The 27,883-nt window shown below is 31.9% G+C and overlaps 2 protein-coding genes across 5 annotated transcripts; one reads left to right on the plus strand and one right to left on the minus strand.

The window, feature by feature from the left end:
- Positions 1-3,793: 3,793 nt before the first annotated feature.
- Positions 3,794-8,978, minus strand: LOC100784277 (uncharacterized). Its single transcript, XM_003529895.4, has 5 exons — positions 7,634-8,978; positions 6,786-6,844; positions 5,872-6,000; positions 4,601-4,736; positions 3,794-4,167 (listed from the first exon to the last, which is right to left on the minus strand). Exons 1-5 carry the CDS (start codon positions 8,333-8,335, stop codon positions 3,844-3,846), a joined length of 1,350 nt encoding a protein of 449 aa, XP_003529943.1. The 5' UTR covers positions 8,336-8,978; the 3' UTR covers positions 3,794-3,843.
- A 10,725-nt stretch (positions 8,979-19,703) lies between these two features.
- LOC100797680 (acyl-CoA thioesterase 2) lies at positions 19,704-27,309 on the plus strand. Of its 4 annotated transcripts, none has more exons than XM_006583238.4 (17): positions 19,704-20,054; positions 20,212-20,304; positions 20,723-20,790; positions 21,307-21,388; positions 21,543-21,589; positions 21,726-21,851; positions 22,289-22,366; positions 22,464-22,551; positions 23,879-23,991; positions 24,379-24,441; positions 24,526-24,581; positions 25,529-25,633; positions 25,825-25,881; positions 26,153-26,275; positions 26,397-26,445; positions 26,946-27,014; positions 27,103-27,309. In XM_006583238.4, exons 1-17 carry the CDS (start codon positions 20,012-20,014, stop codon positions 27,178-27,180), a joined length of 1,338 nt encoding a protein of 445 aa, XP_006583301.1. In that variant the 5' UTR covers positions 19,704-20,011; the 3' UTR covers positions 27,181-27,309. The 4 variants fall into 4 exon arrangements, with proteins under 4 accessions (XP_006583301.1, XP_003528856.1, XP_014633303.1 ...); XM_003528808.5 differs by having other exon boundaries at positions 19,713-20,054; positions 26,153-26,254; XM_014777817.3 differs by lacking the exons at positions 19,704-20,054; positions 20,212-20,304 and having other exon boundaries at positions 20,722-20,790; positions 21,543-21,638.
- Positions 27,310-27,883: the final 574 nt, after the last annotated feature.

The following is a 27,883-nucleotide window of genomic DNA, read 5'->3' on the forward strand; positions in this document are numbered from 1 at the left end:
AAATTAATGCAATCCTAGTCTTGTAAGCATCCCATCAAGAGAAAAAATTTATAGGAAAAGGAAAAGTTATATAATTACCATTAGTTTTTTTCCCCCGGAAAGATGAGAGAAATTTTTTACATCTTTTATGTAGGTCTCACACTTTATTATTATGCTACTTCAATTTAAATATGTATTCGTAATTCTTAATTTTTTTTATTCTATTCCACACAACCAACTTTATATTTAAAGATGTTTTGTTGGACAATAAACATGATAATGATTATAAAGAGGTTTATTTTTATGATAAAAAAAAAAAGAGATTCATTTTTATATTATTGAGGTGTCATTTGGAAATTGAGAAGAAAGAAAATATAACAAGGGAAAAATACATGTTTTAGTTGTTTTGTTTATAATGGAAAGAAAATTTAAAAAACTGAAAAATTTATGGGACCACATAAAATTTCCCCCTAACTCGAGAAGAAAGCGAAAAGAATTAATGGAAAACAAAAATACCAAAAAAGAATCAGTTTAATTTAATTCTATTTTATTTCATTAAAAAATTTAAATATAATTTAATATATATATTTTTTACTTTTTCCTCTTCATTTTTTATGCAAACTTTTTTTCTCTTTATGGAAATATTATTTTTCTCTCTCTTTTTTTCCTTCATTCCCAAACGCTTGTGTTTAGAAGAGTGAAAAACTTGAGAAATGAGATAAAGCTATAAATATTTTCTTTCGTTTTTTTAAGCCAAAGGTGGGGGGAGTAGGAGAGGATAAGGCCATAAGGAAACGACACCTTGTTTTCGTTCGAAAACTTATCATTTTAAAGCGAGAGATAAATTATCATTTTTTGATCAGTAATTTTTTTTATCAGTCGAGAAATAAATTACCTGTCCCTCTCTTATATATTTTAATAAAAATTTTATATCCTTAAACAGTATAATGTCAATTTAGTCTTTAAAATAAGTACTGCCAGTTAATTTTTTTAATATCATAAAAAATATTATTAATTTTTAGAATTGGTATAATCAATTAATGTAATACCTGGCAAGTGTTGTATATTTTGTTGATATTTTAAAAGGCTAATATTTCTATTTAATTAAACTTAGAAAATATTTTTTTCTTTTTAAATTAGTTTACTGTTTATTAAAAACAAATATTTGGTTTGATTTGGTCATTTAGACAGTATCTCATCTTATCATTTAACTTAGTTTGAGAATATCTACAATGCATAACTTCTTAAATTGGTTGCTAATCTTAATTTTATGGGTTTTATAATCTCATATAAATTTAAGTATTTTACGTAAAAAATTCACTTTAATATTAAAAGCTAATAAAGTAAGAGTTTAACTTAATTTTATGTCCTGCACACTCATCCCTTTCAACATGATATTAAAACTCAAACCTTTCAACATGATATTAAAACTCAAATGAAGTAGCAATCCATATTGGAAAAAAAAACATAAAAAATTGTTCCTTTGAAGACGGAATCATTTGGGTCATTTATCATTCTTAAAATTCATTTTATTCATTTATCTTTTAAATTTGAGTTAATTTGATATTTTTGAAACAATGATCGTTGTTTTTATTTTGAGACATGATTTTGATTTTCTTTTTTACTTATTTAATTTGTGAAACTTGACCAATTAAATTTACCTATATAAAAACTATGAAATTCACTAATGTTTAAACTAAAAATTATTATAAGCACAGTAAAAATCACATAAAAAATGAGTCTCAAGAACACTTGAAAGAAAATTATATATTGAATTTTTAAATTTTTTGATTGCTCATTAAACTCATCTTTCACATAATTTTTACTATATTTTTGGTTCAAACATTTGTTGAGTTTTATTATTTTCACACAAGTGAATCTAATGAGATGAATTTTATGTCTTGAATTAGTAAAAAAAATAAATTCCAAATCATGTTTCTAAATATTAAAAAATCACAATTTTAGAAGGATCAAATTGATTTAAATTTAAAAGATATGAACCAAAAAAGAATCTTTTTTTGAAAGATAAAGATAATATTTTTTTGAAAGAAATGACAAAGATCATCTTAAAAATAAGATAAAAAAAAACCAAAAGTATAATTAATCTAAACTAAATAGATAAAGTGAAGGTTAATAGGGATTATGCGACTTCATTAAAATCCATTAAGATCTAATAGTGAGAATTTGGATTGTTTTCATTGTATATTTAAGGCTATTGTGAAATGACAAAAATGGACATATTAAAATTCATATTGAGTCATAAATGTTTTCAATATAGAATGAGTGTGGATCAAACTAATTATGTATAAAAAAAAAAGAATTGTATCGTCCAAAAAAATCAAATGAATCAGATGGAATCCTTTTATGTTTACATACACTTTGGTTTGTTTTTATTTGTCCAATACGAGACTTTATAATTATTTGATAAAATTCAATTGTAAGATATGAGATTTGAATTTCAAATTGGAAGTGTGGGATTCTAAGGGGGGGGGGGGGGGGTTTATAAGGCTTTGAACTCCCCACATTATAATGAGGTATGGGTTTTCTATATGTGGTTTATAAACCATTTTTTTTTTTTGCCCAAACTCAATATGAAATGAGTATGGACTAAACTAAATCTATATAAAAAATTAGAAGTGTATTATCTAAAAAAATCAAATGAATAGGATTTAATCCATCTATATTTATATATACTTTGATTTGTCTTTATTTGTTCAACACGAGACTTTACAATTATTTGATAGTATTTAATTGTAAGTTATGAAACTTGAGTTCCATTAGAAGTATGAAATTTTAATGTGAGATTTATAAAATCTTGAACTCTCCGACTACAATAATTAGTTTTTTGGTGTGATTCTCCCAATTTTCTTGAAGCTTCATTGGACATGGACAAAACTCAAGAAAATTTATCTATGCATACAAAGGAAAGGTATTTTGTTCATTTCATGCGTCTGAAAACTAACTAGACAGGTAAATAGGGTCCCTTATTTTTACTTAGTACCAGTTTTCTATAAAATTGAGGCAATTTTAAAATCTTACCAACCATACAATGTTGTCTTAGATCTATGCATGCTTTTATGATGAAGTATGGGTTTCTATATGTGGTTTATAAAATAATATTTTTTTCACTATCATGTTAAAATTTTTCCAAACTCAATATGAAATGAGTATGGACTAAATTAAATTTGTATAAAAAGTTAGAAGTGTATTATTTAAAAAAACAAATGAATAGGACTTAATTTTTCTATATTTATATACACTTTAATTTGTCTTTATTTGTTTAACATGATAAGATTCAATTGTAAGGTATGGAACTTGAATTTTACATTAAAAGTATGAAATTTAAATATGAGATTTATAAAATCTTGAACTCTTCGACTACATTAGTTATTTTTTGTGGTGTGATTCTCCCAATATTCTTGGAGCTTCATGGGACATTGGCAAAACTTGGGAAAATTTATCTATGCATACAAAGTAAAGGTATTTTGTCCATTTCATGCTTCTGAAAACTAACAACATATTTGCTATTAGAATATCGTGCTAATGACGTGAAAGACATATTCGATTCCTGTTTGGATCATTAATTTTAAATTAACTCATGAAATATTTTAGATTTTTTTTAAAAAAAAAACATTTGGACCACTTATGGATTGAACAATCTGTAATTTATGGATCGCCCAATCCATATCAGTCTACGGCACGGCAAAATGGGAATTGTGCAAATTATGCTGGGTGTACCAGCAATTTGCATGGTGTGTGTAACAACGCCTTGAAAGAAGAGAGCAAGAAAAAAACAATTAATAAGGACCAAAGAAGAAGAACAAGCAAATATTGCTTTATTAAGCATTGCTAGAAAGAAATATCTTATGGAGATGTCTTTTTGAACACCATATGACCAGAATCATCCACATCAAACAGGCGTCCAACAAATTCATTCCAATTTTGTGCTCGTTTTTTGTGAGACAAGGAGGAACCTAGGACACTTGATCTTCCAGAATCCTCCCCAACATCAATTTGATTAAATGTTCCATATAATGAAGGTGAATATGCTTGTGGAATATCCAAAGCAACTGCCCTCTTAAGGGCTGCATGGTACTCTTCACTGTGTTCTCGGGCTATAGATTCATGCCTCTCCATCTTCTGCTCTTCTGGGATCTCCATATGCTGCTCATCTTTATCTCGCATTAACTGATGCAACAAATATAATGAATGGTTTAAATGATGGACGTTACCGTGTAAACGTAGATACATGAGTATGCACAGGAATACACAGAAAATACCATACATCAAATAACAACAACAAAAGGTTTGGTTGGGATTAATTCTAGGAATATCATCACTTATTCTTCAAAAATGCTCTTACAGAACTTACAAAAATAAACGATTATTTCTCAAGAATAAGATGAACTAAACATGCACATAGTGTATAAAGAATTCAACTTACAAAAACAAGTAGGATTGGGATCACTTTTTAAACAAAAGTCCCACAGCTATCATGAATCATTGAATACAAGCCAGGGTTTGGAATAGCATTAAAGCACAAGTTGCAGAGAACTGTATACTTTATATATACTGTTATAGTAGACAGCCCTGCTATTACTGAATTTTTTTTATTGCTTACATCGAGAGCCCGTCGGGATTCTCTCTCTATCCAAATGATGGCATGGTCAGAAGTTGCATTGCAAGAAAGAACTAAATGCTCAAACCTCCCATCAACAGGTACTGCTGTCCTAACGACAGGTGGAAGTCTTCCTATCCTGCAACCAGAAGAGACTATAATCCAAATTATTGCTACATACAGATAATATTCTGCTCATCTAATTTGATAACTTCATAATTTAAGCATACATTAATCTGGATGAACGGAACTCTTTTTCAACATAAATGCATGCATAAAACCATAAGTTATATTAGGAAAACTTAAAAGTAATCTAAATAATTGATATTCCAGAAACGTGTGACTGTGTGAGATACTAGTGTCAAGGGGTACACATTTGCACATAGAATAACTGTATTGACTATTGGCAGGGCATTTACAACATTCTGTTGAAAAATTATCTCAACCCAAATTCTAACTAGGTAACTGTTGTTGTCTTCTATATATGTGTATGCGTGTGTGTAACCTTCATACACAGAAGTTGCAAGATTTTGTAATTATGAGTAGCAGAAAAACTTGCAAGCATTTACTGAAAAACAACAAAAGAAGTTAATTTTGTTGAATGTTGTAAATACCTTGTAAATATACACTTATATTATGTCTAATTCTCTAGGAATGAGAAAAAATCCCAGGGAAAGTATGGCCAAAGATGGTTTAATCCATAAAGGCCTGCTCCCCAATCAGAGGGAAAACATGGGCATGTGTTACTATCCATCCAATGCACTGCTTCTTCACATATGAGCTGGCATTGGGATGTCCTTACAAACTACTTGGGCTTGGCACTTATTGGTAGTAGAAATCATAATATTTTAATACCAACTTGCACAAAAATCACAGAGTTATAGGTGACCAAAATAAAAATAAGGTAAATTTGCCTGCAGCTGTGTAAAACTTCCAGGGAGAACCACATGCATGTGGAATGTCTACTGAATGCCTCTTGACCACATTCATTATCGTCCTCCACAATTAGCTAACTCAATGGAACGATAAATCAGCTCCCATTGACCACATTCATTATCGTCCTCCACAATTAGCTAACTCACTACTATGTTGGACCATTTCAAAATATGTGATATATTTTTGTTAAAATGCATGATTTTGCTTTACATAGTTAGTACAATAAGGACAGTGAAAAGTCTTCCTTTAATTAGAGGAAGTTCAATAAGATGTCATAGCTAAGACCTATGAGATCAACAAATGTTCAGACAAATTTTATTGAGAGTATCATACTTTACCTAAATGGCTTTCGCTCCACAATGTGATAGAGTCGGCCAGGTGCATACAGACGCCTTGGATCTCTAAGCTTCTTCTCCTCCAGTGTGCAAGTATCCTTTAAGCACATTATACACAATAAGCAGGGCCAACTGCCAAGAAAGGATAGCATCCACTGTAGATCATTATAATGCCAAAAGCTGAATTGCACTAATTCAATGCATTTGCATGAGATTGAAAAATTATATTGCTGTGGTCAGTGTTATGAATTTATTATATCATGCTTCACTCAACAGGTCCCAAAAGCTCTGAAGAAATACATTACAGGAGCAGAGAATTCACCGAGAAAATAAATATCATAACTGGTTGGTATCAGACAAAAACACAGGTAGTTAATACTTACTAGTAGAGGTTGAGACATGTTAAGGACTAACTTCCAAAGAGCTTAAAGCATCTAGATCTAAGCCCCAGAATGGCTTCTATCTCTAACATGCTCCCTTATACACACAAGCCTTTCAGCTTGAAGCACAGACAGAGCATAGGCCCATTATATCTTCTGCAGAAATTCCATTTAATTATGCATTATTGGCTTTGATACCACCTCAACTTTTCCCAAGAGTTTAAGCTTTTAGGTGTAGGTCTAAGAAAGGTTTCATATCTCTTACAAAAGGCATTGCTCTAACTTATACTATAGAAAGATTTTTCCTCTATCAAACTTTTAAATAATGGAAACCCAAAGGTGTAGTAGAGATCAATTGTTCAATTTTCTGATTTGAATTAATAGTTTTAACTTTTAATTATTCCACAACAATGCAAGCACATTTGAATTCTTCACTTTGTTAGCCCTACTGGATTCATAAAATTATGTCTTAAACATCAGGACAATCTAAATACCCCGAGTGGAAGAGAGAGGAGGAAAATAGGCAGATTTTGTTACCATAAAAGTGATTTGAAGACATCTTCTAGAGCAGCGGTTGTCCGTGGTAAGAAATCATCCTGGTTTGTCAGAGTAAAGTATAGAAAATTAGTGCACAAAAATAATAAATTGATAAATAATAATAATAATAATAGTAATAGAATAAATATCCCAGGTGTAAGAATAATTCTTATATTAATTCCCAAGAGCACACATTCATCTTATTGTTGAAATTTCTCAAAGTATCACATTCTAATATTTTCTCAATGCATGTCAATTTTCTTTTCTTTTGTCACAAACAAATTCTGCATAACACATTGTTGCAGTCTTGATTCTCAAACTTTTCAGTAGTGCAAGTTATTAGTGCTTTGATCATTCAGAATCAGCATATCAAATTGACAGTGTATATTCATCCTAACAATTAATACAAGTTCATCAAGTGTCCAGGATCTAGTTACATAAATATATCTTCCAAATGTGAAACAAATTCTAAACACCAATTCAAGACAAGACATTTGCTAGACACACAAATGTAGATGTAATATAAAATCCATTAACACTTAAAACCAGCAATTCAAGCAGACCATGATGTTCTTACATCAACAAGAGAAGCATTTATGCTTCAACTACTATTAGAGTTGTCAAATCACCTTTTTTTTTTCTAGTGGATCCACCCTTTTATATTATGTACAAATAAGAATCCATGTTTCAGAACCTAAATGAAGACATAGATCCATAACAAATAAGATTTTGTGCATATCTTGATTAACTTTGACAAACAATCTTGTCCTTTTAAACATGACTATGATAACTAAATAAGTCAAGTTGAAGTATAATACTAAGTTCATAGCAAAAGGAGATTATCCAACCTGTAGTACAACAGAATTGATCACATCTGCATATCTTACAGCCAAGTTGAGAGAAGTGCACCGAGGAGAGGCTATTGCAAAGCACCTTATCTTGTTTCTAGATATCCCCAATTTGTCTCGATTATGAACTGCTAGCATTGTCAACAATGCCACCACCCCAGCCCCTAGAGAATGCCCAGTAAATATTAGCATATAATTTGGATTTTCTGCGACTAGTTCCCTGAGAATCTCATATTCAGCATCAAAAACCCACCCTGCTGCCTTCAACAACCCGTTATGAACATAACCACCATGAAATTCCGCCTGTCCCAGCTTGTTATCGAGCAAAACTATATAATCACTTTCCTTCCCCAAATTGAGTCCACTAACAGCCAGTATGATTTCAGCATGATCATGATCAAGGTATATCATGTACGGAGTAACACGACCTTGGTTATCGTCATAGTCCTTACGCAAGATAACCCAATCCGGATTAATGCCATAACCTCCTTGAGGAGCCCATTGAGGGTTACGAATATCGTCTTCATAGACAGCTAAGATCAGCCGACAGATCCGAGGCACAGGCTCAAATTCTTGTGCCGTAGCCAGGCCCCAATTTTCACTCTCATAGCCTGCAGTGTACAAACACTTCTTCCAAACCCAACGAGCGCAAGCCAGACAATAAACACACTCAAGGATAGGAAGCCCACAGATAGCTGACATCAATGCCTATGTTTTATTCATGCTCACAAATCTTACATAGCAAAATAATAATAGTTCACATAAATGATATCAATGCATATGTTTTAAGCATATTCACAAATCTTATATAGCAAAATATCAGTTCATATAAATAAATAACGTTTAAAACAAACAAAAAACTATAACCTGTGTCACTAGGGTTTGGTCAGGCAATAATCAATAGAAACAACTCTAAGTATCATTCTTAAATTGATAATCAAAGCTTAAGAGATACTATTACTATGCTTCCATAAATGAACAAAGATGGAACTTGGAACATATATAAAAATCTAAGCTGAATTGGAGACACATATAATAAATAAGCTAAAAATGAAAACTTTAAGTTGAATTAGGGGCCCTGAACTATTTTCAAGTGTACCCAGTTAGTGAGAGCTTGGAAAATCCAACTGATTCAGTTTACACAACAAAGGGTAAAGCGAAACTTTGTTTCCAAAAGGGAAATAGAGCATTCGATGAATTTGGTTGTGGTGGGAATTGTAGGAGAATAGAGAAAGGGAAGAAAGAAAAAAAGAGCGAATGGAAAAGAGAATGGATTTAGGTGAGAGTGAGACAAAGCATACTTGCTAGTCAGTCAAAACGTGGATGGGGTGTTAGGCTTTGAGAATCTACTCACTGGAATCATTTTATTCCTCGAATAAATAAATAATCAAAATTTCCTCCTAAAAATATTACTCTAAATTCGAAGTAAATTAATGAATTGGAGCTTAAAGGCTATGAATTTTTTTTAAATTTTTTTACACGATCAACTAATAAAAAATATGATTAATATGATTGTGATTGAATTAAATAATAATGTAAAACAATTTTATACTTTGAGTGTTATTTAACTTATTTTTTCCTAAATTATATAAATAATCTGTTAATAGAAATCAAATTGAATAATTAGAAATTATATTAATTAATGAGTTTAATAGTTATATATTATAGGTATTGAAGATTTTACATTGTTAATTAATTAAAAATAACTTTTAATATAATTTTTAAAATAATTATTATAATAATAGACAAATTTACTATATATACGATGAATTCAACATTGTGATTGAGTCACAATGAAAAAATTTAGGAAAAAATTGATGTCAATACATAGATTTTTTGTTTTTAAAATAATTCTTAAATATTAATAAAATATAGTAACATTAAGAACTAAATAAAAATTATTTAATATGCAAGATGTAACTTTGAGTATCTGCTAGCACCCATTTTTGTGCCTTTTTCACTCTATTCTAATTTCTAGTGCTTTGTACTTTTTTGGTGCTAAATTTTTGTCCTCTACAACTAAAAATCTTTTTTTTTTATTACTCGAATATTGTCTCATTCTCATGCTCATTTTTTATACACAGAAAACCCAAACAATTAAAGTAATTAAAAATCAATATATATCCAGATATTTAAAATATTTAAAATTCTATTTACTATTCGTATTTATTGGCGGAAAAAGAATAAACTATTCCAGACATTATTCTCTCTTTTAAGTAAGCTTTGCAATTCCTTTTGTACTGCATAAAAATAGTTTTTAAAATAATAAAGTTATATAAGTAATGAGTTAATTCATATGACTCATACGGATCACGTAATACATAAGTGTTTTTTTTTCAAAAATATGTATTTTAATTTATAAATATATTAAATTTGTTAATAATAAATATTTGTTATTTATAAAAAATATATGGATGTATGAGTTATATCAAAATTAATTGACACAAAATTTATTATTTAAATTTACTCGCGCATTAATTATACATTAGAAATTTTAACGTTATGTATAACAACATTATTTAGTTTAAAACATAATTGGCCTATTGACTCAGTTGGTTAGAGTGTTGTGCTACTAACATGAAAGTTACAGATTCAGTTGTCGAAAGAACAATCGTCTGACTAATTATGATTTGTGAATTCCATAAGAGGAATCCTCATAGGTGCAACTTGTTTGATTAAATCCTTGAGTTTGTCTATGCTACATTCTGAAGGAATGTCAAATCTTATTGGATGTGTTCCAGTGAAGGAGTAACCCAAAAAAACCCAGTGTTCTATTGATGGTACATAATAATTCTATAGGGTCAACACACGAGTATTGCTCATTGCACATTTACATTTACATTGTGTAGGCATCATCATCATTTTTCAATTGTAGAGATTGAAAAAAAATATTGTTGACCTGAATCTATGAATGACTATCGATAGTAGATTTCATCCACTAATTGATAGTTGGATAGTTGGTTAGCTGAAGGGTGTTGTGCATTCTACTCTTGAGTGTCTCAAAAGAACAATCATTAGGAACTCACATTGGTGTTGGAATGAGACTTTGAAAATAAACTTCAATTTGGTTGTGACAGATTGATCCATTTGGAAAAAATGAAGGCTAATCTCGAGTTAGCAATGTTCTGACTTCTTGTTTCTCCCAAGAATGACATAGTATTAAGATTGAATTTTGTTTTGTAAAGGTATGTTGTGTGAAATTGTGCGGTTGTATTGAGAGTGTTTGGTGTTATTTATAGTTGTATAAGCATTTTGCCCCATTGATGTGTATTGGAATCTTATAAGGTTAGAATTGTGTTCCTGCTAAAGGCTTCTCTGGAATCCAATGTCGATTTTTCCCTGGTAACTGATGAAGCAGACATCCATTATAATTTTCAGAGTGAAAAAAAAAGATTATGAGTTATCCATTTCATGTCAGTTTTGCTGGTGAGACATTTAATTTTTTAGAGACGTGTGCAGATTGCAGAGTGTTGTCAATTTGGACTGTGATTTTTCCCTGGTAACTGATGCAGCAGCCGTCCATTATGATCTTTAGAGTGAAAAAAAGAGATTATGAGTTATTCATTTTGTGTCATTTTTGTTGGTGAAACATTTAATTTTTTAAACAATTTATTGTAAATTACAAAGTGTTGTGAATTTCGGCAGTTATGTTACCATGCCACATACTGCAGTAGAAGTGGATAAACTGGAAATTGTTAACTTAAATTTAAACAAAAAAAATATTTCATTACGTAAAATGATCACTGAACATGAATATAAGATACTACATGAAAACCTCAAAGCAGAAACAACTAAGACATGAATCATCCCTAGATTAATCCCGTTTGAATATTATTTTATGGGATGGAGACATGTTACTTCCTTCAGGCCTGAAAGAGGAGTCAATATCACTACCCTGGTTTTTAACCCAACAACTCTCGTATTCATCTGATAAGTTCTCAAGATTGGAGGTTGAGTCATGTTGATTGCTTTGTGGGTTATTATTGTCATAGATTATGACAAATAACTCCACAAATGGTAGTGATGAATTGTTGTAAAAAATGTTGAACATTTGTCAAACATCAACATCATCTCGCAGAATAAAAGATGTGTACATATAACATTGTCCTGACTCAAATATGGGACACCGAAAGTGGAAATGTTGGATATGTTTTTGTGGTTCAATGTTTAGTTTTTGGTGAACAAGTTCAAGCAATTGTGTAAAGGTTATGACCTTGTTGATCATGAAAGTTTTTGTGTTGTTACTAACAAAGGTGGTGCCCTCATTAGTGTTGTAGATTTGACCGTTGTAGTAAACACAAACATATGCAGTTGGGTGACACATTGTGGTAGGGATTGAGATATATTTGAAAGTGCTATGAATGTCTTTAGTTGTAGTGATATTTATAGAATTTTCTTATAGTTTGGTGAGTCACTAGTTAACTGTGCATTTAGATGAATGGGTAAATGAACACTTAAGCATTATTGCAAGGGTCCAAATCATATATATATATATATATATTATTTTGTGCTCCTATTTTGAGGTGTTTGTCCATGAAATTGGTGCACGATATATATATTTTTTTGGATTCTTTGATGTTCAAAATATGGAAAAAATATTTGACAAATATCACTAATGTGTTGGACATAATTTTAAAAAAATGTAGAACATGGACACTTAAGCATTGTTGCAAGAGTCCAAATCATAGTTTTTTCGATTTTGTGATCCTATTTTGAGGTGGTAGTCCATGGAACTGGTGCACGATATATATTTTTTGGATTCTTTGATGTTCAAAATATGGAAAAAATGTGTCACGGATATCATTAATGTGTTGGACATAATTTTAAAAAATACAGAACATAGACACTTAAGCATAGTTGCAAGGGTTCAAATAATTATTTTTCGATTTTGTGCTCCTATTTTGAGGTGGTTGTCCATGGAAATGATGCACATTATATTTTTTTGAATTCTTTGACGTTCAAAATATGGAAAAAAATGTGTCATAGATATTATTAATGTGTTGGACATAATTTAAAAGACATGCAAAACATAGACACTTAAGCATAGTTGCAAGGGTCCAAATCATAGTTTGTGCTCCTATTTTGAGGTAGTTGTCCATGGAACCGGTGCACGATATATATTTTTTTTGGATTCTTTGACGTTCAAACTATGGAAAAAATGTGTCACGGATATCATTAATGTGTTGGATATAATTTTAAAAAAAATGCAGAACATGGACACTTAAGCATAGTTGCAAGGGTCCAAATCATTGTTTTTTCGATTTTGTGCTCCTATTTTGAGGCGATTTTCCATGGAAATGACGCACGTTATTATTTTTTTTTATTCTTTGACGTTCAAAATATGGAAAAAATGTATCACGAATATCATTAATGTGTTGGACATAATTTAAAAGAAATGTAGAACATGGACACTTAAGCATAGTTGTAAAGGTCCAAATCATAATTTTTTCGATTTTGTAATCTTATTTTGAGGTGGTTGTCCATGGAACTGGTGCACGATATTTTTTTTTATTCTTTGACATTCAAACTATGGAAAAAATATGTCACGGATATCATTAATGTGTTGGACATAATTTAACAAAATGCATAACTTGGGCACTTAAGCATAGTTGTAAGGATCCAAATCATAGTTTTTTCGATTTTGTGCTCCTATTTTGAGGTGGTTGTTCATGGAAATGATGCACGTTATATTTTTTTTGGATTATTTAACATTAAAAAATTATATAAGATGACCACTTAAACATTGTTTTAAGGGTGAGAAACATACTTTTTTTTTACTCTTAATTTGAGGTCATTCTTGATGAAATCGTTATAGGGGAACTTAAGCATAGTTGATCCCATTATCAAAATATTTTATACTTCAATGACCAAGACACTGCCAAACATAATCACCACAATATAGTCATCAATTACAGATAATGATATTACGCCTATAATTATTGCACTTTGGTATCGTTGTATGTATATGAATTCAATGGTCAAGTTCAATATAGGGCAATTCAAATTATTAACAAAGAAGGTGTTTAGTGCATGTTTCATACATTTGTGAATATGAAAAGTGTAATATGTATGAAACTTAAAGTTGATGTTCATAATTCATTATCACCTGCTCAAGTTAATGACCTAAGTTGGGCCGAGATAAAGCAGAAGTTGGACAATTCACTGAAATTAGAATGAATAATTTAACATATTTTGTTGTTGTATTGCGTTTAAGTTTTTCTCAATCTTTATTATATAGTTGTAGTTGTTGCATGCTTTGAAGTTGTTATTTTCAATTTACTTTAATAATAATAGCCTACACATGCATGATTTCAGAGATGTAAAACAATGTCGTATCCAACCCTCACATGCACCGACAACCCCATTAATGTATGGTGTTGCACACTATTCACTTACATGCGTACGTTTATCCCATTAACGTGATTCTCAACAATCCACGTGGGCTCGACGCGCGATGCGGAACACTGCGGTCAACACTCATGATGCAACGGACAGCCTGTCATGTACATTAATGTGTGGTGTTGTACATTGTTCACTCACATGTGTATGTTTACCCCATTAACGTGGTGCTCAACAATTTGCATGGGCTCAGCGCACGATGCGGAATACTGCGGTCAACACTCATGATGCAACGGACAGTTTGTCATGTACAGTAATGTGTGATGTTGCACACTATTCACTCACATGTGTATGTTTACTCCATTAACGTGGTGCTCAACAATCCGCGTGGGCTCGACGCGCGATGCGAAACACTATGGTCAACACTCATGATGCAACATACAGTCTATTATGTACATTAATGCATGGTGTTGCACACTGTTCACTCACATGCGTACACTTGCCCATTAACATGGTGCTCAACCATCCGCGTGGACTCGACGTGCGATGCAGAACACTGCGGTCAACACTCAAGATACAAAAAACAGACTGTCATGTTTGGAAATTTCTGCAACTGCACAATATTCACTCACTTGCACTGAATATCCTACCTAACTTTGCCACCTAACCTTCTTAACTAACTTTTCCACCTAACCTTCCCATCAAACTCTCCTACCTAACTTTGTCACCTAACTCTCCTACTAAACTTTCTCATCCTATATATAATCTCACCATTGGACAACATATCACACACCATAACATTCTCACAAAACAAACCTCTATTTGTAACTCTCATAGTCTTTCCACTCATATCCCAGAAGCACCACTCATGGCTCCACCTAAAGAAATTGCGACTGTCATTTACCACAATGGTCACATTACAGACGACTCAGTTCAGAGATCAGTGTACACATGTGCGAACCCCATATTTATTTACGTGAGTCGTTCTATTATGTTAACACAATTGATTCAGAAAATTAACAACTATCTCCTTACTTGAGCAATTGAAAAAGTTGTTCAATTGTTATATTATGTCCCTATTTCATTTCATCAAGGTCAAACACATTCTATTTCAGCACAATTACTCGATAATGACGATATTAGAGGCGCGGTGGAAACAATTCTCCATAATCCACAATTGATTTCTACTGAATTCTATGTTGTTATTGACCTTATTCTTCAACCATAGCCATCGTCTCCACAATCGTCATGTCCACAATTACAACTACCCCCTCCACAACAATTACCGTACAACAACCTGGACCTCAATGATCCAGTGTCTTCATACAACAACCTTGAAATAAAAGATGCATTAGACATTTATACTTCATACACACAACTATTATCCAAAAATGATTTTTTTTATGCCCAACAAACCTCCTTTGACCAACAAAACCATCCTTCATCCCAATTTATGTCACCCTCGCAGCAACCACAAACACAAACATCAAATCGAAATGAACATCTCATCGCTAACGAAGATCCCATTATACTATTTCATGAGGAAAACAATGATTTTAATGAGGATCAACAGTGCAACAAAAGACGGGGAGACTCAATAGTTTTTCCAAACAGAGATGTCGCTATATTGAAGAGACATTTAGCTCAGTTGGAAACATATCTTGGCAGCATTAAATATATGACAAGGTTACCTGATATTGTAATAATCGTCGATCAACAAGAAGAATATAAGGCTCTTCGAGAATGTATAACTTTTGAAATTCCAACAATTTTTTTAATTGATACAAATTGTGACCCGGACCTCGCCGATATTTCAATTCCAACTAATGATGATGCTATAGCCTCAATTCGATTAATTCTTAACAAATTAGTATTTGCAATTTGTGAGAGTCATTCTAGCTATATACGAAATTCTTGATTAATAATAAAATAAAAAAATTATTGGGTTTAGTTGGAGGGGTTCATTCTTTATCACATCAATGACCAAAGCGATGACCAAAGCGATGACGAGGGCGTTGGTGGACCAACCATCACCTCCGTTGCAATATCACCAACCTAGGTGTCAAGTGGACATGAACCTTGACCACCTGTCACACTACATTAATTGTCACCATTTCATTCATCAACAAGATAATCTACAACCACCAACCGTGCACACGAGGTTGATATGACCTTCGATGAAAAAGCACAATGTATTCGAGTAGTCAAAGAATACAACATCAAAAATCATTTTGATTGAAGAATAATATATTCTGACTAGAGAAGGCTAAACTTTATGTGTGAATGAATTTGATAGACACAACCACACATTTATTGTAACATAGACTCAATCCCCACTTCAAATACCCAAACCACTTGGAATGTTTAGGGTTATGTTACTATCCAAAAAGTGTGATTGTGGTGAATATGTTAATGTCCCATGAACTATGTGTCGTAGCTATTCACTTTAGAACATATTTTACACGTCTACAACAACTCATTTGGTCTACTGTCACACGGATTAATGTGCAAGAATATGAAGGAGATCAGTGGGGTCCTAATCCAAGGAGAAGGAGGACTGCAAAAGGTCGTTCGGTTTCAACTTGCATTCCTACTGAGATGGACGAAGAAAAAAATGAACGGGAAAGTAGAAAAAACATAGAATTTTCCGGCAACAGGACCATAACAGAAACAATTGTCCCAACATGTCTTCATCTTGAGTTTTTTCCTTAGACAAATTTAATTGTTTAAGTATTTTATTTATAATGTAATATAATGTTCTTCTATAAATAAATTGTTATACAAAAATTATTATCATTTTTTAAAAAAATCTAATCACACAAACAAACAAATTATATTTAGTAAAATAATAATATTAATAGTTTTAATTTTTTTTATCAAAGCAAAAATATTATTAGACAAAATTCAGATTTTTTTTATAAAAAATATAAAATGTTAACTTAAAAAAAGTCTTGTATAAATTATATAATATAAGAAAAATAATTATATTTAATAATATCATTTTCTTATTAAAAAAATATTTATATAATATAATATTTATATTATTTTAATAATTTAAATTAAAATTAAAATTAATTAAAAAAAGCACCGTATAGAAGTTGGGGTGACTAGTCCCGACTTCTCAAAGGGGTGTAATTTGGGTATTATTACGCAAATAGGTGTAGTTTGAACAAAAATTGAAAAGAGAGTGTGTATTAGGAGTAAAAAAAAACTGAAACCATGTGATTTTGTCCTAAGTACAAAACCCCATAAGACAAAAAAATATACTCATTTTTTCACCTATATTTTGTCTTTCTTGTTTCTCTCCCCACCATCGTCGCTACTACTGCAATAGTATTTATCACACCCATTACTATTGTTGTTGCTATCACTATCATTAATGTTTTTTGCCATCCACCACTATCATCACCATTATTGTCATCCATCACCATTGACATTACATCGTTGTCGCCTCTATCATTATTGTCGTTGTCGCTTCTACTATCATCCCATCACCATTTTCTGTTGCCATGCTAGTCACCACCTACTAGCTAGCATCATCACCATCATCGTTGTATTAAGATAATTAGTATGAATTAAGATAATACCAAAAAGGGTATTACAATAAATTATTTTGCTTGTGTTTTCTATTGTTTGTCAAACAATGTATAGAATACAAAGTTATTTTGTAACTTAAGTATTTGTCCTATGTTATTTTTATTTATCCATACTTTGTGTTTATCAAACACACCCTTAAATATTCATGGCTACTTCTCTATCTTTTTATTTTCTTTGTTTTGTGCTTACTAACTCCATGAATTTTAATGCTCATTTGGGTAGGTTACTTCTCAACATTTCACTCGATCACACCAACCTCAAGCCATGGTGGCAATCACTTATCAGATCACTTCTTAAAGGTGGATTCCTAATTCTCGCATCATGTGATTAATTTTATGCAAAACATTTAGCACGTTATTCTATTTGAGGGATTAAACCAGATTTCACTAGCAATGGAAACGATCTTTCAATTTCTCCTTTTTGATTCACAAAATTTTATTCACTTTATAGATAAGAATCAAAGAAAGTGTTTCTCTTATTGACTTTAACACGAATAGTTACATTAGGTGCCGAGGCATTGCCTCACAAACCTATTTATAATAATCAGAGTTAGTGACAATTACAATTAACTTACAACTAGACAAAACTAACATATTACATTATACACTCTTATAAGTTATAAATGAGGTTATGTAAATAGTATTAAAAAAATAAGTCATGTGAAATCTCAACAAATCACGATAAAAGTTAATATAATTTACTCTTATTCTAAGTACTCTATGTAAAACCTAAAAAATAACTTTCATCCACTCGAAAAAGAAAAACTAGAAGTAAGGACCAAACATCTAAGGTGTGCCTACTCAAAGAATTATCCCTCAGTTTCAAATTAATTATTGTCCTAAGTTATTTTACATTAATAAAAAAATAATTAAATAAAAAAGAATAATTATTTTACAGAATTAATTTTATAACATCATTAATTTATTTATAATTTTTGTTATGCATCATTAATATTATAAGAAATATAAATGAAAAAATAATTAAAGTTATATTGAAAAGATAAAGTAACAATTATTTTAAAACATTTTTTTCTCAATAAGAGAATTATAATGAAACAGAAATAATAATATAATTTTTTTTCCAATGCTGATTAAATACTAATATCCAATTATAATCTTTTTTATTATTACTTTTTTGACTAACTATATATAGCCCATGCTAATGAAATGGCCCATATTAGTAAAGATGGAAATGGTCATGCTAATCAAATGGTCTCCCAACATATGATTAAAAAAAATAATCATGGTGACATGAGAGATGCGAAAAGATAACGATCTCACTCACAAAAGCAGATTATACGCCGAGTTTCTGCACTTATGATATTTATTTAGAATGTGATAAATATTAGTCCATTATTATACTAAAGCGGATTATGATTGTTTTCATAAAAAAAAATAAAAAATAATTTCTTATATAAATATTAGTCCATTATACTTTATTTAAATAACTAAAATTAAAAATAAATGTATAGATATTTTAAGTGATAATTAACATTTAATCTTGACCTTTATGTATATTCATATGATTCAAATTAAGTAAAAGAGAAATACACTATATATGAATATGATAATGATAAAGAGGACTAGCATTTATAATAGCAGCATTAATTAAATAGTCTTTAAAGTAATAAATTTGTACAAGTAGTTCTTAAAGCATTTAATATACGTCAATTTATCCTAATGGTATTTTGCGGAATGTTTTAATACTTGAACGACTATTTGACATGCTTTCTAATACTTAAAAAAAATACTTATAATATTTTAGAAACATAATTGATGGTTTATTCAATTCAATATATGAGTATTATTTCTCACAATAATAATGAATTATCACTTGAAATGCCCAATTGAAACAAATTCATGACAATCTAAGGGATTAGTAAGACAAAATCTAGTATACAACACAACCTCCCACTAGAGGTGTGACGTTGTAATAGTATTTTGAGTTGAGTCTTTCTTTATTTTGGATTGGGACATTAAACTCTTCCTAAATTTTGGTAATAATCAGAAAAAAAATATCATAATAAAAAGGAAATTTTTGTGCAGCACGTGGATAAATCAATTGTTGGCTAGAATTTGGATATTGTTGGAAAAGAAAAAAGGACAAAAAAGAAAAAACCTACGCTTGCTGCTTGGTTGAGGGCAGATCTGGTGTGGGCCACCACAATGTTAAGTCATGCAACTACCGACCACCTTTATCCACGTCGACGCCGAATCTTCAACACTCGGTTCGCACACTACACAATCGGTGCATCGCTATTGGTCGAAGCCGCACGCGTCCACGCTTAACCCCACACCGCCGCACACTGGATCCCACACCGTCCTTCGCAGTATATATACCGTACGCAATGTACATCTATTGAGCGTGTCGAGCGCTAAAACCGAAGAAGAAACAGAATTGAATTGAATTGAATTGCGTTTGCGCCATTGAAAATCGGAAGTAATGGAATTGCATTGCTCCGTGAAAAAATTGGAAAACGAGAAAGGTGAGTTGAGTTCCAATGAGCGCAAAAAGAGAAATCATGAAATGACACAGTGTTTGGTATCTTCTCGTTTTTTTAGAAAGCAATGAAGACATGACGATGGAGATTTTTTTTTTGGTTGGTTTTTGGTTTGATGTTTTTGGATTTTTGTAATTTGCAGCGTTTGAGTTTCTCGGAGGCGTTCCTCTTCTGCAGAGGCTTCCGAGCTCGTCTCTGAGGAAGATAGCTCAACTTGTGGATGTCAAACACTGTGGTAATGATTTCATTCTTTTTTCGGATTCAAATGTAAATTGCTGTTGCAGTTGTGGTCACATTGTGATAATTAATAGGCATTGCGCTCCATTACTTGAAATTGAAAATGCAGTAACGTGGCTAGGCAATTGGTAGTGTTAGTGGTTGCGGAAATCCACGAAACTGCAATGCAATGTACTGATTGCAAATGTGGACAGTGATTTAAAACTGTGAAATTGGAATTTGTGCCATGAATTATATGAAACATATGTTCGGAGAGTCGTTCTTAATTTTTTCATTAAGATGTTATTCCATTCATCCTATGCTAGTGCAACTAGTTAGTGTAATCTTTACATAATGTTTAGGAATGCAATAATTAATTGGAAGTTGCACATGGATTAATATTTTTCAATTTTTGATTTTGATGGATTCTTGTGTAGAGCCAGGAGAGTATGTTGTTCGCGAGGGTGAACCTGGAGATGGCGTGTACTTCATATTGGATGGAGAGGTATGCTTATATATTCATGCCATAGACCTTAGAGAAACAAAACCAGACAGCCAGGTTTCATTGGATTGCTTGTGGATTTGTGTAGAGCAGTTTTGGTGAGACCTGCAGCCCTGCTTGTAATCAAAGATTTGAGTTAAATTTGTTACCCCCCCCCCCCCCCCCCTTCTTTTGTCCGTTGCACTCTTAAATATGTTGTTTTCAATTTTCAATATTTCCTATGCAAATCTTCAAAAACAGATGACAAAATGAAAACAAGGTGGCAATTTTGTAATTACTAGTGAAAACAGTAAACTTAAACAGTTTTGTCATGTAAAAAATGCCCTTAACTTTTTATTAAAATAGGAAACAAAGATCAAACTCTTGATCACTTGGGTCATAGAGGCTTAGATACCATGTCACAAACTAACTATCCCAATAGCTTAAACTTATGGGTGAAACCGCATGAATGGTTTTGTATTTACCTGTAGCATTTCATTTGACAAATTTACGCTGAAAATCTAGTTTCATTGCTTGTAGGCTGAGGTTCTTGGATCTGCTAGGGCCAATGATGAAAATCGACCAGAGTTCCAATTGAAACAATATGACTACTTTGGTTATGGTAGTAAACTTCATTCTTATTTCTCAAATTGCGCTTTTGTTTTAAGTGTTTTCCTTTCATGCCGTAGGCTACATACTTGTCTGGTAGTTTATGTCATCATGAGTTATTTTCTGTTATCGGAGACATGAGAATGGTGTGAACTTGCAAATTGCAGGTTTGTCAAACACAGTTCACCAGGCAGATGTTGTTGCTTTGTCTAAGGTGCCCTTTTAGTTTCTTGTCCCACTGCTTTCAAATGTCAAAACCTCAGGTTGAGTGTACAAGCAATCACCTGAGATGCACTTAAATGAAATGAATTATTCACTCTTGTAGTGACATTTATTGTTTGATGTGGCAGCTCACATGCTTAGTGCTTCCCCATGTGCACTCAACACTGCTGCAGCCAAAGTCTATCTGGAGAGCAGAAAATTCTCTCCAGACATGCTCACCTGTGGAGAATATATTGCATTTGGAGCCCCTTGAGGTTCTCTCAATATATATCATTAATTTGATTATTGATTTAAGACATTTATGGAGTGATTAACTGTGCAAGAAAATAATTGTATGTTTAACTGCCTGCATACATCACTATACTAATTCTGTCCTTCACAAATCTTTTCACAACTTGTTTGTGCATGACTCTCGGAAAAGACATGCTAACATGCATATGGTGAAGATAAGAAATTAAAAGAAAATTGGAAAAGGAAAGATGATATAGCAATTTAAATATTTTTTAAGATAGATGTATGATTGCTATATCAGAAAAGGGTTAGTAAAACTAGATTGATGTGGTTGTCCTGGTTCTCTTTGATAGTAAAATTTTGGTATTTCCATTGACACATATGGTGTATCTTTGATGGTATGTAGTAATACCCTGGAATTCAGCCTTAAATTAAAGCATTTTTTTATTCTCTTTGGAAGGTAGATATCTTCCAAGGAGTTACCCTTCCAGATGCTCCAAGATTTGGAAAGGTGTTTGGGGGGCAGATGATTGGACAGGTATGATCATACTGCTTTATCTTCCATATTAAAGCACACTACCCATGTCAGTGGCACCTTTTATACATATATTGATTACTGAAAATTTAATGTGCAGGCACTGGCTGCAGCTTCAAAATCTGTTGACTGTCTTAAGGTTGTTCATAGTTTGCATGCCTATTTTATTCTTGCGGGGGATTTAAACAGTAAGCATGCTTAATCACTTGACTTTGCTGACAATGCTCTGAATGTGACTTCCCTTTCTACTTCTTTTTACTCTTTTTCCTGAGATGTGTGCCCTATAATACCTTTATAAACTATGACACTTGAAAGGTTCATTTTCTTTTTCTGGTATGTGGAACATTCTGCTACCATATTTGGTGACCGTTGTCATCATACCTGGCCAGCACAGATTTGCTTCCAGTCTTCTATATGTGCAGTAAGCCTCTGAATGCACACTAAAAGGTGTGGCATGGAATTTCTGACACAAAACTGGAATCCAGTTAGAAGTGGATGATATCACAAATAGACCTTGTAAAATAACTTACCCTGTTCCAGAGCATAACTAGGAAGAAATTCTTTTTTGGAGAAATGAATCTGCAATTTCTTCTTGTTGAATTTTTTCTGCATCCAATCAAATTGGTCTAATAAGAATCATCAATTCCCCTTTCTCCTTCCGTAATAAAGCATCATCCCCATTATTATCCTTTCCCACCTTATGCACTTGTCAAAATCATATCTCAATATCTTAACTAACCAGTCCTGCTGATTTTGAGTTGTGATTCATTGTTCCAACAGATGGCGAAGACTTTTTGGTCGTAAGCACTGAATTTTGCCCAAAAGATAAGGCACCAATATTATATGGACATCACTAAAGCCAGGAGCTCCTTCATGTAATTTGATTTCAGCAAAGAATTATCTAAAAGAGCCTTGTTATAATAAGCTATGGGTCTGAACTCCTGCATTGCAATAGCTCCTATGCCCAACTCGAAAGCATCACATTCAACAATGAATGGTTTTGAGAAATTAGGTGTCACTAAACAGGTCCCATGATCTATCTTTATGGCAATGCCTCAAAGGCTCGCTGTGCATCTATGATCTAACATCCAGTGAAATTCCCCCCTTTTTTCTTAAAAAAAAAATACTGACTATCTTCAAGCTCTTTATGGGTCATTACCTAAACTCCATGATTTGATGTGAGCTAGATCTTGTTATCATGAATTGCATATCCCGGGGCTCTGTTGGAGAATAAGCTAGTTTTCATGTTGTCTTTCTGTAGGTTTCTTCCAGAGACTAGATCCTATAGTTGGTCTTTTAAGATAATTAACTTTTGAGTAAAAATTGTTGTGCAAAAAAAAAAAAAACTTGATTAAATCATGCCATATATTCTGTATGATTGATTTTATAAAATCTGATGTGTGAATTCCATTATTATCATACTTATACCATGTTTTTTCTACTACAAATTTATTTGTGTGCTTTAGCTTATAATTAATAAACAAATTATACATAGTATGAATATTTCTTTTCCAGTGCCAATTACATATCAAATTCACCGTCTCCGTGATGGAAAGAGCTTCGCTTCAAGGAAAGTGGATGGAATTCAAAAGGGAAATGTCATATTCACTCTGATGGCTTCATTTCAAGTAATCTATATTCTTCTTGACTTAGAAAATTTTAAATTTTTAGTAATTACTTTATTTTCTGTGGTTGTGAACCTAGCCTTGTTGTGCCCCCCACCCCCCTCTATATATATTTTCTCATTTGTTCTATTTAATGGAATATAGTCTATACCACCAAATTTTAGTACTACACTAGTATTTTAACCTGTGCAATGCATATGATAAGTTTCTTTTTGTCTATTTTTAATTTTTTTCATGACTGCAAAACATAATATGGTTAATATATCTTCATTTAGGCTGCTGTCAGCATGACTGTGACATGTTCGTTTAACATATATGCTCTTGCTCCAGTCAAGGAATTTCGTTCCGAATTTGAAATAAATTTATCATTGTTATTTTCTTAATCTACAGAAAGAAGAATCAGGGATGGTCCACCAAGAGGTAGCTATACCATCTGTCCCTGCTCCAGATAAGGCAAGATACAAGCTTATGCCTGTTATGATTTTTTGGTTTCGGTGGTTTTCTAATTATTAATATTTTTCAATTTGTTACTTATAGCTTCTGCCGATGGAAGAGCTACGGGAGAGACGTCTTACTGACCCTCGTTTACCAATGTAAGTTTTATTGCGAAGAAAAACTTGGTTGAGGCAATATTGTTCAATATGACTATATAAAGGCCACACATGAAAGTAAATTATGTTTTTTGATCTATTGGGATTTGGGTCATACAACAGGGAAACCCATATCCTTCCCATTAATCCATCCTTGCTTCAGATTTGAACCTGGAATCTCCAAGTTGGGGTGCCTGATCCTTAATCATTGAAGTGTCTGATTGGTTTTGGATATTTTGGGTTGTGGAAAAATTCTTCAAGAACAAATCTGCCTTTTGGATATTATCAAAATGACGTTTCTTTATGAATTTTTATATTATGAAAAATAAAATTGATGGAAACTTAGGGTTTGTTTGGTTTGAGAAAAAAACCATTTTTTTTATTTCTTGTTTTCAATCATAATTACAAAAATGTCATTTTATATAGGAAACACTAAAAACAACAAAATGTTTTAATTTCTTATACAAATCTTTGAACACAAGAAGCAAAGTGACAATTTTCTAATTATTTGTGAAAACAGGAAGTAAATACATAAAATGTTTTCCCATACCAAACAAGCCCTTAAACATTTTCCCATGAAATTTGTTTTTGACTTATTTGATTAAAAAATGCAAGAAAACTGGCATATGACTTTCAGGTTTTGGTGTCAGTATTAAAAAACTAAAGAATTCTGGTTGAGTGAGCCACTGTTACATAGTTATCCACAGAATGCTCTGAGGATACTGTCATAGACGTAAAATTTTTCACAGAATATTACTATAAGCTTTTGAATACTTGTGCACTGTCAACACTAAAATTTTTACTGTGTTTTTATTTGGGGCCCTTTCATATTACATAAAAGTAAAATCTGAAGACTTCTTTTTTGGCCAAAGGGTGGTATGATCATGAACTATGCTGATAAGTCTGCATGATAATTTTCTGTAATGTAATGACAAAATTCTTTTCCTCAGAACCTATCGGAACAAAGTAGCTACATCTCAATTCATCCCATGGCCCATAGAGATACGATTATGTGAATATGAAACTGCAACAAATATGACAAAATCTCCTCCCAGGTTAGCCTGATGCTGTGTCTGTAATTTTTCACTTACTTTTTTAATCAGCATTTATGCAATGTACTGATCAGAAAGATTTGGAAGGGAGCATCGCCCTCCTTTCTCACCAAATCCTTTTTCCAAATGTAACCTTAATTCCTGCTTTCTTAAATGCTACATATTATTTGAACTTGTGTAAATACTGTTTGCAGTTTGAGATACTGGTTTAGAGCCAAGGGAAAACTTTCAGATGATCAAGCCTTGCATAGGTACATATCTTCTATTTACTTTCTCTGTGTCTGGTTCTCCAAGTGTTTTAGCAGAATAGGTAACTCAATTAGAACTTTAACTGATGTGCAAAGCCAATGCTTGCATCCATTTGAGCCCTGTGAGACTGCCTGAATCTGGTTGTCTTTGAGTAGCAATGCAATACTCTCTTTAGCATTCTTAAAAAATATGCTAGTAAAGTTTTCCAAGATTGAAGAATTCAAGAAGTGGTGTTTGATTTCTTGTATTTCGTAACTTTTTCATACTTTGCAGGTGTGTGGTGGCATATGCTTCAGATCTAATATTTCTTCAAGTAAGTTTGAATCCCCACCGTGAGAAGGGTTTCAGGACACGTTCTGTTAGTCTGGACCACTCGTACGTACCTGAATCCTACAGGTTTCTTGATAAGTTGTTTATTTGTTAACATTAGAAAATGTGGGGCATGTGCAACAAGTTTTTCAAGGTATGAATTTGCTTTCTTGCTTTTTGTTAAATACTTTTTTTATTTTTATTTCAGTATGTGGTTTCACCGATCCGTAAAAGCTGATGACTGGGTGCTATTTGCGGTGAGTTTCTAGTTTTGTTATTATTTCTCATGTTTAACTTTGAGGAAATTACAGCAAAAGACATGTTCATAAAAATATTTTCAGTTTATGATCAATGAGCCAAGTCAATATTCAATAATTGTTACTCATTCATCAGTTGGGGTCCTATTTGGTTTACTACAAAAATCAATTTCATACGTGGTGACACATGTTTCAGTAAAAAAATTATGGTTGAGGTCTAGGCAAACATATTAAACATGTTTATCTGTTTAAAATTAATTTTACCAAAATCAATTCTACTAAATATAAATGAAAGAGGAACCCAATGGTTTACTGTCATTCTGTAAACTATTTGAATTTAATGGCTATGTATTAGCAGGGTAAAATTTTAGGCTTTCAACTAATCAGAAATCATTGTTGATATGACTTTTTAAAGTAGTTATTGTAAAAGTCAACAAATTTAGCTTATATAATGATTTATTCCATTAAAATTTTTGTTATTTTGATTGTTTGCTGTACAGATCTTTACTCCTAGTGCCCATAGTGCACGTGTCTTTGTCACCGGCCAAATGTTCAATCAGAAGGGAGAGGTAAAGCATGAGCAGATTATATCAATTCATTTTCGCTCTTTCCCTATACAGCTTTGTCTTACAATGTGTCACTCTGTTAATCATGCAGCTTCTTGTATCATTGGTTCAAGAAGGACTAGCCAGGAAAATTAATCCCGGAAATTCAGCCATTAAATCTATGTTATGAACTGCTGAAAAATGCACAGATTAGCATGTATCCATTTTATAGTTTTATTTTAAAAAAATTCCATGTATCCATCACCATAACATCTTAGTATCTAAATTATATATGTAAATTTTTGTATTGCTCTAAAAATGCTTCTTTCATATATACTATACAATGAATTTGATAATGCTTTAAACAGATTATAAAAATGAATAACGTAACTCATCAAAAGGTTACTCTTAAAAAAAGTCCAAATTATAATATTCATAAAATGTATAGTATAATTAATAATACACTCAATAATTTCATTGGTAAATAATGATTTAAACAATATTTTAAATTATCAGTTAATATTAACCCGCGTATTTTAATTAAATTCAACAACTTTGTCTAATTACCGTCAAGGCATGATAGAGAATAAAATGGAAGTAAACGCTTAATCTTTAAATGGAATAGAAGGAAAATAACCTTGGTAGTCATTCTTTTGTTTGAATATTTTAGGTTAAGAAAAGCATGTAGGATCATGATTTTGTGTATGTGTGTATAAGGTACTATCCAGTAAGAGAGTGGCATATTCTTGTACGAAGCAAAGACACGAAGATGAAGGAGGCATGAGAGAACTTGGGAAGAGGACTATTACTCCAATGGAAAGATTTCACATTATCACTTTGTTTGGGTAATTTTTTTTTCAAAAACACTTATAATCGAATAAAATAAGAGTATA

This window comes from Glycine max, chromosome 7 (genome assembly GCF_000004515.6).
Source record: "Glycine max cultivar Williams 82 chromosome 7, Glycine_max_v4.0, whole genome shotgun sequence".
NCBI lineage: Eukaryota > Viridiplantae > Streptophyta > Magnoliopsida > Fabales > Fabaceae > Glycine > Glycine max.